Below are 15,553 nucleotides of genomic sequence, written 5' to 3' on the forward strand. Positions count from 1 at the left end.
TAATATTAAAAATAGCACTGGAGTATATCGTTATGGATTGTAGCTCACTTGACTGACCCTCTACTTCTTAGAAACCTAATGCAAAGTTAACGGAAAAAAAAAAGAAAAAAGTTATTTATCATTTTGATTGATAAGGGATTGTCTTATTTTATTCCTCTATGGTTATCCAAACATATTTCATTTTTTAAATATGTTTTCGGTTCCGTTACATTAGTTATTTGAATTACATAATCAGTAAAATAAAAAAGAATTGACGGCTAACACCATCACATTCACCATAAAACCCACCAGGGGGAACTGTAGTAACACACACACGGACACAAGTCAAGCAACCGCCCTGAACTTGTAGTTTAGACCTTACATAGGCCGGCCTATTGGCTAGTGTCGCACTTTACTCTATAGTGAATTAGTCTACACAGTAATAATGAAACGATCTGGATTAAATTACGTGTGCAATACCTACAAGAAGGTTTAGTTCGCGTAAACGTCAAGCCTATGGGGCAATGTCTCTGGAATAACAATGAAGTAATATTATATTATATGGTATAATATGGTATATAATGGTTCATTCTAACCCTAAACCCTGAACGCATCTTCCGGTCTGTGTTACAGGTGGGTTATCTTTCTTAGCCATCCCGTTTGTTTCTCGGTAGGGGATCAACCCTTTGTTTTTGCACGTGGCAGCTGAACTCTGATGCGGATACTTAGATTTCTTAGTCCGCGGTGCCCGTAATGATAACCTACGCATGCAGTGGCGGGACAAATGTCAACATAATGGGGGAACCAAAGACAAACTAGCCTAAACCTTCCCTTTGACTTTATGGTCCACATGGTTACTAAATATTGAGATTTAACTAAAATGACGGCCATACTCTGTTTTTTCCTGTTAAAGTTGTACAGTGCAATAACATCACTGACACAGCCAGGCTACATAGCAAAATCCATCTCAGGGGAATATGCAGACCTTCTGACAGTCGGACCAATCATAGTCGAGCTCTGCGTTATAATAAGGGCTCGCGCTCAAAGGAGTCGCTCGTTCAGTCACCAACACGAACTGTCCAACTGTGCGGTCGTTGAAACTACAATGCCTTGGAGAGGTACCCGACGTGGACATGCGCAGCAGCAACAACAACGACGACGATGCTGTTTTAGATGCAGAAGCCTGAACGGAAACTTTTGAGATCTGTCTGGGAAGTGTTTCATTCATAGATGAACGCGGCGACATCCATGGACGAGATCCCACGTGAGAATGGAAGGACTTTATTTCAACACGCACATGTGAGCTGGGAGGAAAACGTGTTCATTTGCATGGTGCACCGAGCTGTGTAACTTTCCTTTACCCATCACTTAGTGTGCACGTCTTATATTCGACTGAACAGACACAACTCTGTACCATGTCCACCGGCATCAGGAGGAGGATGATGATCCTTGGACTATTTCAGATTTTCTTTACTTGTGGTAAGTAGGCTTACATTTGAATTGCTCGTTCGTGAGATCCTAGTCAGGGAGACTTTTTCAGTTTCCAACTATATAAGAAATTAAAAAAAATATATTCTGCAATTTTGAAATCATGAAAATATAATTTCTGGTAGTTTTATTCGGCAGTTAATTTCGTTTTTTTTTTTTTTTGCTTTGCAATATTCTACCAGTGAATTGCTTCAAAACTAATTGGACAACGTGTTTTTCTCAATCGGCATTTAAATCAAACATCACATAAGTGACGTGAGTTCTAATATTTCTTGACAAAGGTGTTGTGTATGCTTTTGGGTCAGACATTTAAGTGAATTGAATTCCAGATCAGTGCAAGTCAATACGCATAAAGGCAATGCACATCTTACATCAATTGGAGCTTGTGTAAAAGAGGATGGATGCCTTCAACAGAACACCTTCGTGCCGTGAGGAGACCTGTCATATTATTCATCCTACGCGCCAAATATGTATTACTTATCTTAATCCCTACTATTTGTCCATTACTATTTGTCCGTGTGTGTCCGTGTGTGTGTGTGTGTGTGTGTGTGTGTGTGTGTGTGTGTGTGTGTGTGTGTGTGTGTGTGTGTGTGTGTGTGTGTGTGTGTGTGTGTGTGTGTGTATATATATTGGTATGAACTTCACACAAGCTAAAATTCTTTATGTCTATCATCATTAAAAAAAAAAGGCAGGCATTTTTTCTCCTAAATCATTCAGCCGACAAATCACTTTCATGAATTAATTCAGAATCCATGCTCCTGTCCTCTTTAAAGCTGTTTATACAGTTTCTCATTCCATCTCACTCCCGCCTTGACAATATCTATATTGAACGTAATAATTGTTTATCTAAATCAATCAATTAACCAACAGAACAACCATCATAATGTATTGTGAGCTCCATAAGCAAACACTGACAAGGTAAAATAACTTGATTAGTAATCCAATCATTCTAAGGCATATTTCAATCTAGGAATATGAATATTGTGCCCTACTCTCACTTACGATCTAAAAACATTGAATGCTACTCCGCATATATGTCGGCCCCTTTTGTAGAAACCAAGCCAAGCATACCATCCCAGTAACTGGACTTAATTGTGACATTGAACCTGTGCTGGGAACGCTCACTGGCTTAGTGTTTAAGATGTGGTGCTTAGAGCGGGTCTATAGCCCTGTTCGCTGTGGAGCTATTTTAGTCCGGCTTTTGTTATGCCTGCTTTTGTTTCTCAGTAGCAGAACATGTCTGCTGTTGATATTTAAAAGAAAAACAAGAGGAGTCTGTATATGTGCATATTATCTTATTTTTTATCATCTTGTTTTATGCATTTCGTTTTTCAGTCTGGACCCAATGGCCTCATTTAATTTTCTCCAACCCGAATGAGATATTCGATGAAGTGCATGAAATCCTTTTAGGGATGATTTCTACCGAGGTCAAATCTTGTCATAGCTGCAGCAGAGTGATAGTAGGAAGGAACATTGACACTATATCACAGCAAAATCGGTAGATACACCAACCCAAAGCAACACTTCTCGATGTGATTGTTAGTGTACAGGAATGAGTGGAGATGACCAGGGCTCAGGAAGGAGCACAGCTGCAGACTTACACTTAGATGAATACTTGAATAACGCCATCAGTTATATGAGCCCTTATAAGAACTCTTGTATTAACACTTATGGGTTTTGTCTTATGGCCCATGGAGTGAGCAGAATTTTATGTTGGTCAGTATTTTATTGATCCTGACAGACTTAGAAACTGAAAGTAGGCCAGGATATAATTTAGAAGGGTTTATATGAAGGTATTATTTTTCTTCTACTTCAGCAAATCATGTTTGAATGCCTCAGTGGTTCAGCCATTTTGATTGTAATGTAGACAATGGATAGAAAGATAGATGGAAGGCCGGATAGATAGATGGATGAATAGATAGATGGATGGATAGTTCATGGATGGATGGACGTACGCTCTGTCCCTCTCTGATCATGTTGTGGAAAGTACAACACTTAAATAAAAATAAAATAAAAGAGATAATAGATAATGAAATTCCTCAGAGAATACAGGATAATTGAATGTATGCATACATATAGTCTGTTCTCTAGCAGAGTGATTCATGAACAGTTTTACCTATAGAGTTTCTTACACTGTTGAACACCCAAAAGGAGAGCTTTGTTAAAGTAGGGAACAGTCGCAACGGGAGCCTTATGGCTCTCGAACGAGGAGATATGTGCCCAGGTGAGGTTGCAAATACTATTATTGATAGTAAATCCATAATGGGTTGTGTGGTACACGGACACCCTGCTCATCTCATTGAGAGGCAGAGCCATCTTCCTTGTTTATATTCAAGTCTTCCTTGTTTATATTCAACAGTTGCAAGGCTTCTTCATGACCCTCTAAGTTAACCATTACAGAGGCCCTTTCTGGCACTGTCATTTGAGTTTAGACAGCTATACGTTTTCACGCTTTCACACTTATTTTCATTTGTATAGCTTACAGGCAAGATAATGATCACTTTCTTTATATGTACAGTAAATAATAATGATATTCCTTTAAACATTAAGTACATTTCTCCCATACTCACAGGTTGAGGGGGGACGTACACCCTCTCTGAAACATGAGATAGCGGTTTGAATTTGAACCAGTGATTGCTTTACAATCCCTGCTCCACATGAATACACCATTAGCCGCAACCAGAGCTCCTGTTTATTTTTGTGCATTTTAACATCAGACAGCCCTTCTCAAGCAGCCCAGATACAGACAGCCTGCTCTCCGTTGGTACCCAAGTAGCCGTGCTGTTCAACCGGCTCTCTCTGCCCCTGATCCAGGGCCTGGCAGCTCTGCCACAGCCTCTGAAGATGTGACGACTGTGGAGACCAAGTAAAGATAAATAAATAAGACTGCATCCTTCATAAACTGGCTCACATCACACTTGACTTTCCGGGTCTCCATATCTGGGCATGTTTCCTATCCCCAACTGTAATCAATTAAATCAGAATCTCTAAGCTAACCAGCTGTGTGGCTGAGAAGACCGCCAACATTATTTCTGGGAGAAGAAAACCGTTAGAAAACATTGAAAAAAATTGGTGAAGTGTTTCCTCAAATTGGTTTAGGCAGCCAAACTTTGCCATTGTTTAAAAAGAGGCATGGAGCATCGTATTATGTAACACAAACCAAATTTTCGACAATGTAGTTCATAATCCCTTGATTATGGGACAACAAATCCTAACGGCTAATAAATAGTTTGCGTCATAATGATTTGCAGCCCTTCTTCAAGGGCTTTATGGTGAAGAAAAGAGATGAGATACTACAGTGTTCTTCCCTGAACCAGGGTAGAGAGCCAAACAGAGATTTTGCCATAGTTTGGACCTAGTAATAACACGTCACTCGCACACTGTCAGCACTGCCTCTACCATGGGCGTCTACAGCCCACAAAACTCTGGTGTCAGCCTGCTCCACCTGTTTGACTGCCTTTGACATCATTCTAATGTCTCCTTGTAATGTCTGTAGCTATAGCGATGACCGTGGGATCGTGACTGTCCACTGCAGGTCTGGCTTTTGATACGCTTGCAGTTCTGTGGAGCAAATGGGTGCTGTTGTGATAAAAGAAAAAAAAAAAACTTAAATTAAGTTTATCTGCCTTGGCTCTTCATCAGCACCTTATCTTGTACTGCCTGAGTTTGGTCTGGGCACTCAAATTAGGCTGCCCAAGTTCCTGTGATTGATCATTTGACACCACATATTATACATCTATTATGTTATATTTAATAAGGTTGAATTGTCACTGACTGATGTCAGTGTCAGATGTGAAATGTCACGAGACAAACAGATAACCTTGCACCAAGCCCGAGCGGCAATTTCAGCGCATTCAGACGCTGGTAATACTGACACAAAGTAGTCCGTGGAGATAGACCAGGACCTTCAAGGCTGCACTCAGAGCTCCATTGCTTCACTGTTGAAGAGATCATCTCACTAGTGGTTCCTCAGAACCGCTGTTAGGCTCTTACAGCAGATTCCAGGGATCCTGGTAGACCAGGAGAAATGGTGTGGATCACTCATTCTCTCAGGGGAGTCTTCCAATGGTTTTTGAGGATGAATGGGGGGGGGGGGGGGGGGGGGGGGTCAGATGTGGGTCACCCTCCTTCTTAAATTCAGAAATCAAGAAGTGCCTATCAGTGCAAACGTGGTCGGACCACCGCCGGGTCAATGACGCCAGATGTCCCCCTGCTCTCTGACGCTAACCAGGTTTGTTGTTGGATCCCTTTCCGATGCTTGCGGATTAAATCATTGGTCTCTTTATGAAGAGCTCTTTGTATCAGTTCAACATTTGTTCACGCTCCCTTCTTCACCCAAGAACGACCCCTGCAGTGGATAAGCTATATGTGGACTTTCCAGTTATTATTATTCTTCCTCTTTGCCATCATTGCGCGTCGTCATGCCTGGCGCATGATTCTGCGTTAAGGTTTGGTGTCCTCCCATTGGCCATGCTTTCATAAAACACATACTCAATGCCTGTCACATCAGATTTAGTTAATAAGCCTCCTCGCATTCATCAGGCTAACTTAATTGACTTGTTTGTGGCAAGGTCAAAGACAATGACTCACACTGTGCATCGATTGCTTATTGCTCTCCACAAGCAGAAGCAGGCGAACTGTCATTCCACTTGTGATCTTTAGATAAAAATGGCTTTAAATTAAGTTTTTGATCTAGAGATGGTGCTGGTCTGGTAACCATTAGTTAAATTGTAACCTCTAGCATAAATGAGACATTTATATCATGATTATTGTTATAGTCATAATAATAATGGTCATCATCATTACAGTACAGAACCGATCAGGCAGGGTAATGCAGTACCTCCTGCAGCAACCAGCCAGCACATGGCTGTTTTGCATACCTAATTGCTATTGACTATATGACAATGTCTAATGACTTCATAATCTACCCCATCTCCTGGGGATGGTCTTTACTACCAATCTGATGTCGGTCTCTAGCAAGGCTATGGAAGTAGACGCCGCGGGTTGTCTTGCGGCCAAAGGGTTGCTGGTTCAGTCCCCACCACAGGTTCTACAGTACATAAATCCAGTCCCATCCAATTCAGGGTTCATCTAAAAACGTCTTGTGTGGGCTAATCAACACCATACCTGGTGGTTCACCAAACAGGGTTCACCGCTTGGAGTCGCTTTGGACACAAGCTTCTGCTAACACAATACTAGTAGTGAACACACTGTTAACCAACTGCTGAACCCACTGCTGTCCCTCCCCCACCACCTCCACCGCCCCCCGTGGTCGGCCCAGGCAGTGCGCTGGCGCCCGGCCCCCTGGACTGCGGCGTGGCGGAGCAGGGCTGCCTGCAGCAGGAGCCCTGCGCCGTGCTCTACCGCCTGCTGGAGTACTGCGTGGCCGAGGAGGCCGTGGCGCCGCTGGGGGCCGACGCCCGCTGGGAGTGCCTGGAGGCCCAGCATGCGCTGCAGCAGTACCGCCCCCTGCAGGCCTGCAAGTGCCAGCGGGGCTCGCGGCGCGAGGAGCACTGCCTCAAGGTGTACTGGACGGTGCGCTTCTCAGGTAACCGCGCGTGTGTGTGCGTGTGTGAGTGTGTCTGTGTGTGTGGCCACGTGACCATGGGTCCACTTGTTTCTCCCCAGCCTACGAGGAGTATGAGGTGTCTCCTTATGAGGAGCTGGAGCTGAACCTGGTCAGGAACGTAGAGATGTCCCACATGGCCTCCATCATGTCAGGTATGGACCTACTCACACACACCACGGTTACTTTTTCTATTTACGGGCATTTTGTTCGAGGAGGCTTGCAGGTTTGGCTGTGGACCATGGGGATGGAACCCAGAACCTTACAGCCAGGAGTCAAATAACACCCCAGCTACTAGGCTACTATTGGCTTTCAATTCTCAACAAGGTTTTTAATATATATACACTACTGTTCAAAAGTTTGGGGTCACTTAGGAATGTCCTTATTTTTTAAAGGAAAAGCCATTTTTCCAATAAAAACAACATTAAATTAATCAGAAATACAGTCTAGACATTGTTAATGTGGTTAACGACTATCCTAGCTGGAAACTGCAGATTTTTAATGGAATATCTACATTGGTGTACAGAGGCCAATTTCCAGCAACCATCACGCCTGTGTTCTAATGGTACATTGTTTAGCTAATCGTGTTAAAAAGCTAATTGATGATTAGAAAACCCTTGCGCAATTATGTTAGCACAGCTGAAAACTGTTGAATAAAAGTATGAATTTTCATATGAAATTGTCTGGGTGACCCCCATCTTTTGAACGGCAGTGTATTTGTATAGAGGGAATGCAGACAGGAACGAGGGTTTGAAGAAGAGAGCAGCATGTCTCGTACGGCCATGGGTCGCAACCAAACATTGCTCCAACGCTCCCTTACATTTATTTGTCCCTGGTTTTTCTCCGCCTCCAGCGTCCTCCCACTCCGTGGACGGACAGAACCAGTGTCTGAAGGCGGCGCAGGACTGCGGCCTGTTCGAGAAGTGCGGCTCCCTGCGCTCCGAGTACGTGGTGGCGTGCACCAAGCGGGCCACGGGCTCCGACAGCAGCTGCAACCGCCAGAAGTGCCACCGGGCGCTGCGGCGCTTCCTGGAGCGCGTACCCGACGAGTACAGCTTCGCCCTGCTCTTCTGCCCCTGCTCCGACCCGCTGTGCGGCGAGCGCCGACGCAAGACCATCGTTCCCTCGTGTTCCTTCGAGGAGAGTGCCCGGAACGGGGAGGAGAGGGCGGAGAAGCCCAACTGCCTCAGCCTGCAGACGTACTGCTACAAGGACCAGCTGTGCAGGTGAGACACTTCACTCGGACCAGCTGAGTAGGGGAGAAGGTTCACTAGGACCAGCTGAGTAGGGGAGAAGGTTCACTAGGACCAGCTGAGTAGGGGAGAAGGTTCACTAGGACCAGCTGAGTAGGGGAGAAGGTTCACTAGGACCAGCTACTGACTAACTACTGACCCAGAACATATACTTAACGCTATAACTGCTACCAGCGTGGCATTAGAGTTGCTACAAGTAATGTCGGCTACTTTCTCAGTAGCATGGCTGTCACTGTTTCCTTGAACAAGTGGTGCCGTAGCGTCCACACAAGATACCTTTTCTCAAGCATTTCTGAAGCTCAAGTGCAGTGGAGCTTTTCTGCTGTGGTCTGAAATAAAGGATCAGTTAAACCTAATTAAAGGACAACGTGCGTGAACTGCACAAGCCAGCCCCAACCCAAAATGACGTAATCACACCGAGGGCACGGTTCATACTGTGTGGTGCATGGCTGCCGAGAGGAGGGGCCAGCAGGGGAAAGTGCTGATCTGCTGCACTTCTTTTGCAAAGAAAGATTACAAATATATAAATAATAATAAAGGGCCCATGGCTCATGTCTGCTGCGGGCGTGCCATATTTATATTTTCTATATACCGTAGACCCCACGTTGGGAATAGAAACCAACATCCCACGACTGCAGTATATTTTCTCACGCTGGTGTCGCGCACCTCTGAAATATCTAAGCTCTGCACGGAGGAGCGCGTGCACACCATTATTAGAGACAAACCGCGACTTTAAATGCCGTGTGTTGACTGACCCCACCCATCAACAATGGAGCACCATGGCGAATAAAAGGCCTGCTGAAGTGACGCCAACATACACGATCTGTATGTGAAGCCAACAGATGTACCTTCATATGATGTTTATTCATGTACCAAATCGGCCATCCTGTCTCAGACACACACACGAAAGAGAAGAATTAAAACTGCGCTTTTTTAAAACTGCGCGCAGTGATGAACGGGACCTCGTGCCGGCTTGCGGCCGCGTCACGTGCCGTCGTAACATGTGGGCTGGTGAGATGTGCACATGTTAGGACCGCACGTGACGCAGCCGCAAGCCGGCACGAGGTCCCGTTCATCACTGCGCGCAGTTTTAAAAAAGCGCAGTTTTAAAAAAATTTCGCGAATTTATGTAATCTGTAGAAGCAGAGGTGCCCTGTGGTGTCCTACTGATTGTTTTGACATTAACATGTAAGACCACATTTAACTGAATTACATGTTCATTAACCCTACATGAACAACCCGAAAAATTCCCTATGAGGAGTTAGTTTAAATACAAGGCGAAAAAGTGAAAAAATTCCATTCAAAATGGCCAACTTTGGCGGCACCCCACGGACACGCCCTTCAACGTACGGTCACAAATAGCACGATTTTGTTTCAGCACCACTTCATGACTGTACTGACCAATTTTGAAGCAGATCCGATAAATTCCGTAGGAGGAGTTAGTTCAAATACAAGGCGACGGAATTCAAAAATGGCCAACTTTGACGGCACGCCACGGACACGCCCTGTCGAAGATGAGGGAAAATAATAAGAAGAAGAATAAACACGAGGGTTTCAATAGGGACCTTGCCATGTTTGGCTCGGTCCCTAATTAATCCCAAGTGACACACACACACACACACACACACACACACACACTCAAACACACACACCTGCCTTCTTTTGTTGTGTGGACCACAGGTTTTTTTGTCTTTCTTTTTGTTGCCAAATTGGTTTGGGAATGGAGGGAGCAAAGAGTCACACTTTTTTGTGAACTGAACATGCTTTGCCTGCCTACCTGATTGACTGACTGGTCACTAAGATAGTATTGACTTGGAATGAAGTTGGTTCAATGTAAAAACAAATCGAATTGCTTCGATGTAGTAAACAACTTTTGCCCTGTTGCTGTAGCTTAGCTTGCTACAATTCTCTGGGGCAGGGGTGTCAAACGTACAGCCCGCGGGCCTAATCCGGGCCGCAGTGTAATTTAATCTGGACCGCCAGATAATATCTAATGTCTATCAGAACTGGCCCGCCAGCATATTGCATTTCGTCGGTGCGGTAACCCTGGCGCGTCACCTCCGGTGTCCCAACACTGACACTGAAACGGACCAGGCTTTCGAGGTAAAAGGCCATTTATGCTCCGTTATTTTTCTTTAGATCCCGCTTTGCAGATTTCCAGCGCAACTGCCAGCCCTCTTTTCTCTCTCCGTCGGGCTGTGGGCAGGAGAGCCGCGCCAGGTGTCTGCAGGCGTACAAGGGACTCATAGGTGAGGAGTAGAACCGACCCCGATCTATTTAAAGGGCGTTGTGTATTTACAACTGTAGAACAGCACAGTACAAATACAATTTTGCTTCATGTAACAATGTATAATTCATATTTCTATGATATGTGTTTTTTCCCCCTTTATCAGGTACCATTATGACCCCTAACTACGTGAGTAACAGCAGCACGGAGGTGTCCCAGTGGTGCACGTGTGAGGCCAGTGGCAACGAGTGGCAGGACTGCCAGCAGATCCTCAACATGTTCGGCAGCAACACCTGCCTCCGTAAGCACAGCGTCATCAGCATATACTCAAACCGGGCAATTATTTGCACAGTTTGAGTATGCAAATGAGGCTTTCAGGCTTCAACCAAAGTGAGACAAGTGAAATCAGATACATGACATGAAGGAGCAGGCAGGGTGTTAGGCATCCATTGCTCAAAGATGCCTACAGGCTAGGCTGTGGACATTGGGGATCAAACCCAGTACCTTTTCGGCTGGGAGTTGCACACCCGAGGCACTACTACACTATCATGCCCCCACCCCACCTGTAGCCTCCCTGCACACGGTCTAGTTGTTTTTCTTTGTAAACTTGTTCACACTGCATTTTAAATGTTTGCAGTTGTTCCAATATTGATTATATGCTTTAATCGTTCCAAGATGGTCGCTTTGCATAAAAGTATCTGCCAAATATGTTTATGCATTAGTATTGATTAGTTAAAATATATACTGACACGCATACTTTCAATAATGGTGCTGTAAACCATGTGCTGTCAGATCGATGTGAGTCAAAAAAGTTATCAAATTTAAAAATTACGACAATTATTACCTGATAATGTCTAACACCATCGGTTTAATCTAAGGCTGCCATTTCTAGGAAGAACACACAAACACGTACGCTCGCACACACACGATCAGTGACTTTTTTGATGCTGTCTGTTTGAGTGGAACCATGTGGCTAATGTAAATCACTGCCCTCCAAGAGGAAATTTGTAGTCCATAAGAGCCCTAGTTAGCTTTCAACTCATCCACTGGGAAAATGTCACGTCACTTATTCTGACTCCATAGACATGACATCCAGTAAATTATAGCAACTCCACCTGTGGTCTTAATGGTGTTGGATGGCTCTCAGGGCTCCACACAACACAACTTGCACACATCTGATCAGAGTACGTGCCGTTGTGTTCCAGGAAACGCCATCAGTTCCATGGGAGTTGAGGTTGGCGGCGGTGGTGGTTCCCCTGTGGACGGCACCCCGTTGCCAGCCTCCCGACCCCCACCCCCACCCCCGGTCATCCAGGAGCAGCCCCGGGTCAGTGTCCAGACCCTCCAGGACTTCACCAGAGTGAGCATAAAACAAAGCTGTTCCACTCTGCCCTCGGCGGTAACAATGTCTAGTAATACCACAATGGCTAAACGGAGTGGCTCATCGGTACAGATGCCTTTCTAACATGTTCGATTCACAATAGTGTGAATTATATTACATTGGGGGAGGTTAGTCTCGTGGTTCGGGTGTCTTCCTTGGGCAAGACGCACCTCATCAGACGTACTTACTCCGCAAGGACGTCTATCATCTAAACAGTCACTCAGTTTCTTTGGATAAAAGCGACTACCAATTGACTAAATGGTGAATAGTAACAGAATAGTCTTTGAGTAAGCGCAGAACACCAATGTGGCTCACGTTTGAGATGTTAACGTAGCGTGTAAACATCTGACAATGCAAACCAATCTGGAAAAAACAAACACCAGAGATCAGGAGAAGGCGCGATCGAGGCAACATCCAGGCATGCAACGTCCGTCTCTTCTCTCCCCTGCCTGCTCTTATCGCCTCCTTCCTCTCCAGTGGAGGATTAGCTGTAGGTGTTTACTGCAATAGTATCAACCCTCTTGTGTTAATATTTATTTATTCATACCCATCTGCCCCGTCTCCCTCTTTCCTCGCCCCCTCCCCCTAATCCGTTTCTCATTCTTCATCTCTCTGCTGCTCTCGTCCGATCTCATCCTCCTCCTTAGCCCCAACATTCTCCCACAGTTAAGCCTCTCTCGGAAACCTATATTCAATTTAGCGAGATATCCCCTGCACTGGTATTTCATATACAGTAAGCTGCCATATGGGAGATCTCCTTGCTGTGATACCGTGGTGAATAATGAGCTGTAACAATGGGCCGGCCAAATACATTAAAAAATAAACTGCAACAACAGCAAGTAATTCCGATGATAGGCTTAATTTATCTCCTTCACGTTCATTGATTGCCGGTTGGGTCTTGGGAAACACGACATGATAGGCCTCTGCATTGTTAAATTGGAGGGTAGGTAGGAGAAGATGTCAGTTCAAGACAATGATATCGCTTGAGAAGCCTGGTTTTATGGGAATGCTCCATATGCAGATTACGAAAGCTAAAAACACCACAGAAAAACAAAAATAATTATGAAAAGGGCAATGGCATGGTGAATGTCCCTTATGAATGTAAATAAGAATAATTTATAGATTGGATATAATAATAATAATAATAATAATAATAATAATAATAATAATAATAATTATTATTATTATTATTATTATTATTATTAATTCCTTTTTTTATCGAAGGACATTAAGTGTATTCCAGTAGAATGTAGGATGAGTAATTTGAAAACATAAGAGTAATGTCATATTAAGAAAGCAGTTGGTGTTAATATGATGACAGAACCATCCCTACACTGAACACGAGCTGCCCCAAACCCATACTCTAGTTCCTGTTCACTAGTTGTTCCCTTGCTCCTGGTACTAACACGGTCTTACCCAGTATCCCCCTGTATTTCAACCAGGTGAGGACTAGGTTTCTGTCTGTGTGTGCGCTCGGTCTCAGCTTGGTACAACACCTCAGAAGAAAACCCAATGCGGCGTGACAAAAATGGCAAAGTGCAGGGAGCAAGGACCCTCTGTCTGGATGTCTAGACCAGCGGCTGGATGTGCCCACTGGGCCACAACATAACGCGTTAAGAGCTAAGAGCCGGCAAAGTGAAAGTGGCCACTGGAAGGTACTATCATGAGTCCTCTGGCAGGACCCGGCTGTCCGTTCCAACAGTCAGGCTCCAAACTGAAGGAGATACGAGTGCTTCTCCCCTGGCTCCTACACCTGTACAAGAGGAGATAACGCCAGCAGGGAACCTATTGTGTTACCCTGACTCTGAATGACACACGGAGAGAGAGAAGTGTTTAGAGTGTAGCCCCTAAGCGGTTCATGATCTTCAGGTAATTTGGTGTTTATTGGATTACTCACACATTCACAATTAAAATGTCATCGTTATATGACGGTGATGATGGAGATGATGTAACAAATATTATTTCCTGTTGTGAATATCGCAGATGTTTTTTTAATTATAATTATTAATTGTTGACTAATCCTGGTCTCTGAATATTAGCTAATGAGCGTTGTTAGCCAATAGAAGCTTGCCTGGGGCAGCACAGTAAGTGATGTCCTCAACCAGATGTCCTTCTCACCACGATTGCATTAAGATGTTTTCTCCTCATATTATTATTAATATTATTATTATCAAAAATCATAATCATAATATTGTCTCAACTCAAATTAGAGTCTAGAACGTTCTCAATCAAGCACAGGGATGACATTCAATGTGTTCAATGAAAATGTTAAATTTGTAAACGTGTAATACACCTATCCTGTTGGGGTTAATCCTTCAAATTTCCATTCATGTTCATACTTATTCTATATTTTATTCCTTTTTTTTCAGTTTGAGAGCAGCGAGGACAAGCAAAAGGAAGAAGAGGAAGAAAGCCAAGACTTAAACATCATACCCCCATTTTCTGAAAAGGACCCTGGTATGGAATCAGGGTCCCGAGGCAGCCACCGGGGGGCCGCCTCCACACCGGGCCCCCTGCTGCCCCTGCTGCTGTTGCTGGCCCTCTGGTCCCTCACCTTGAGCCCACAGTAGGTCTGGGGGGGGGGGGGGGGGCCTTCACTGGCGGCCCTCGGTAGGCCTGTCTGACATCTCCTCCCTCACTCCCTCCCTCCCTCCCACATCACAGAAGCCTGGCCCTACCAACAACACAAGCAAAATTTGTCTTGAGTAAAGTTGCATATTTCGATCTGGACCATGAGTTATTAATATTGGTTATTTCCTTCATTGTAATTTAAATTGGTCATAAAGTCATCGACTACATGCTGGTTGCGTTGACAGGTCTGATCACGTCTATACGTGACAGATAGTGTATTGGTGCCATTTAGAAGAAGGTTCGAAGTGAGACAGTGGGGGGGCTGTGAAGATGGACAATGTGTAGCGGGCCCACACTGAGCCAATGTCCTGGAAGAAGAAGCAGCGTCTCACAGACAGACAGAACTTTGTTTCTTCATTGCTTTCAGGCCAGCCTCTGGCTTTTGATCATTGCATGGCAGTTTTCCAATCTCATTCTCTTCAAATCCTCCTCATTCCTATTTAAAATAATAAGTAAGTAATCTCGAAGATTTTCATTGAAATAAATGTCTGTTTGGTCATCGTCTATCTCCAAATGGTAACATAATGGTGATTGAGCCTGTTGCCCTCTGATGAAAGCCTTTGGATTTGCAGTGCTATGAATGTTACAAACTGGGTGTTGGTGGCGACAATCCCGGGAAACTTCAAACGGCACAGTATGTGACACGTTTTGCATGACCAGAGAGGGTAGAGGTTTTTGCTCCAGTCTCCGCTAGAGTTGCCAGTAAACCAAAATAAAATTAAATACAGGTGACATATACAGGTAACATGAGGCTCAAAAACAACTGCAATTACTGCTTATCCACAATAGGTGTCGCTAAGGGAAACCAAACGGAAATCTTCGACATTACTGCTTTAACTTTGAGACCCTAACACGTATGGACAACTGTAAATACAAACAAAACATTTTACAACATTTCTCTGCCTTTGATTCCAACTTGGATGACTTCAAGCTTCCCTCTAACGCCCCCACCTCAGCTATAACATCTCATTAAATCTAGTCCATGTGTGTTTTAAAGTGTGCACGAGGAAGCCAATGGCTGTGTGCTC

The 15,553-nt window shown here is 44.4% G+C and overlaps 1 protein-coding gene across 1 annotated transcript; it reads left to right on the forward strand.

Moving 5' to 3' along the window:
- Positions 1–1,394: 1,394 nt before the first annotated feature.
- LOC311354902 (GDNF family receptor alpha-4-like) lies at positions 1,395–14,464 on the forward strand (the record flags this gene model as incomplete). Its single annotated transcript, XM_084474772.1, has 8 exons — positions 1,395–1,462; positions 6,753–7,015; positions 7,096–7,188; positions 7,887–8,259; positions 10,426–10,535; positions 10,680–10,814; positions 11,719–11,873; positions 14,264–14,464. The coding sequence occupies 8 exons, from the start codon at positions 1,395–1,397 to the stop codon at positions 14,462–14,464; spliced, it is 1,398 nt and encodes a 465-aa protein (XP_084330898.1).
- Positions 14,465–15,553: the final 1,089 nt, after the last annotated feature.

Source organism: Micromesistius poutassou (assembly GCF_964030765.1).
Source record: "Micromesistius poutassou genome assembly, chromosome: 10".
In the NCBI taxonomy this organism is placed as follows: Eukaryota; Metazoa; Chordata; class Actinopteri; order Gadiformes; family Gadidae; genus Micromesistius; species Micromesistius poutassou.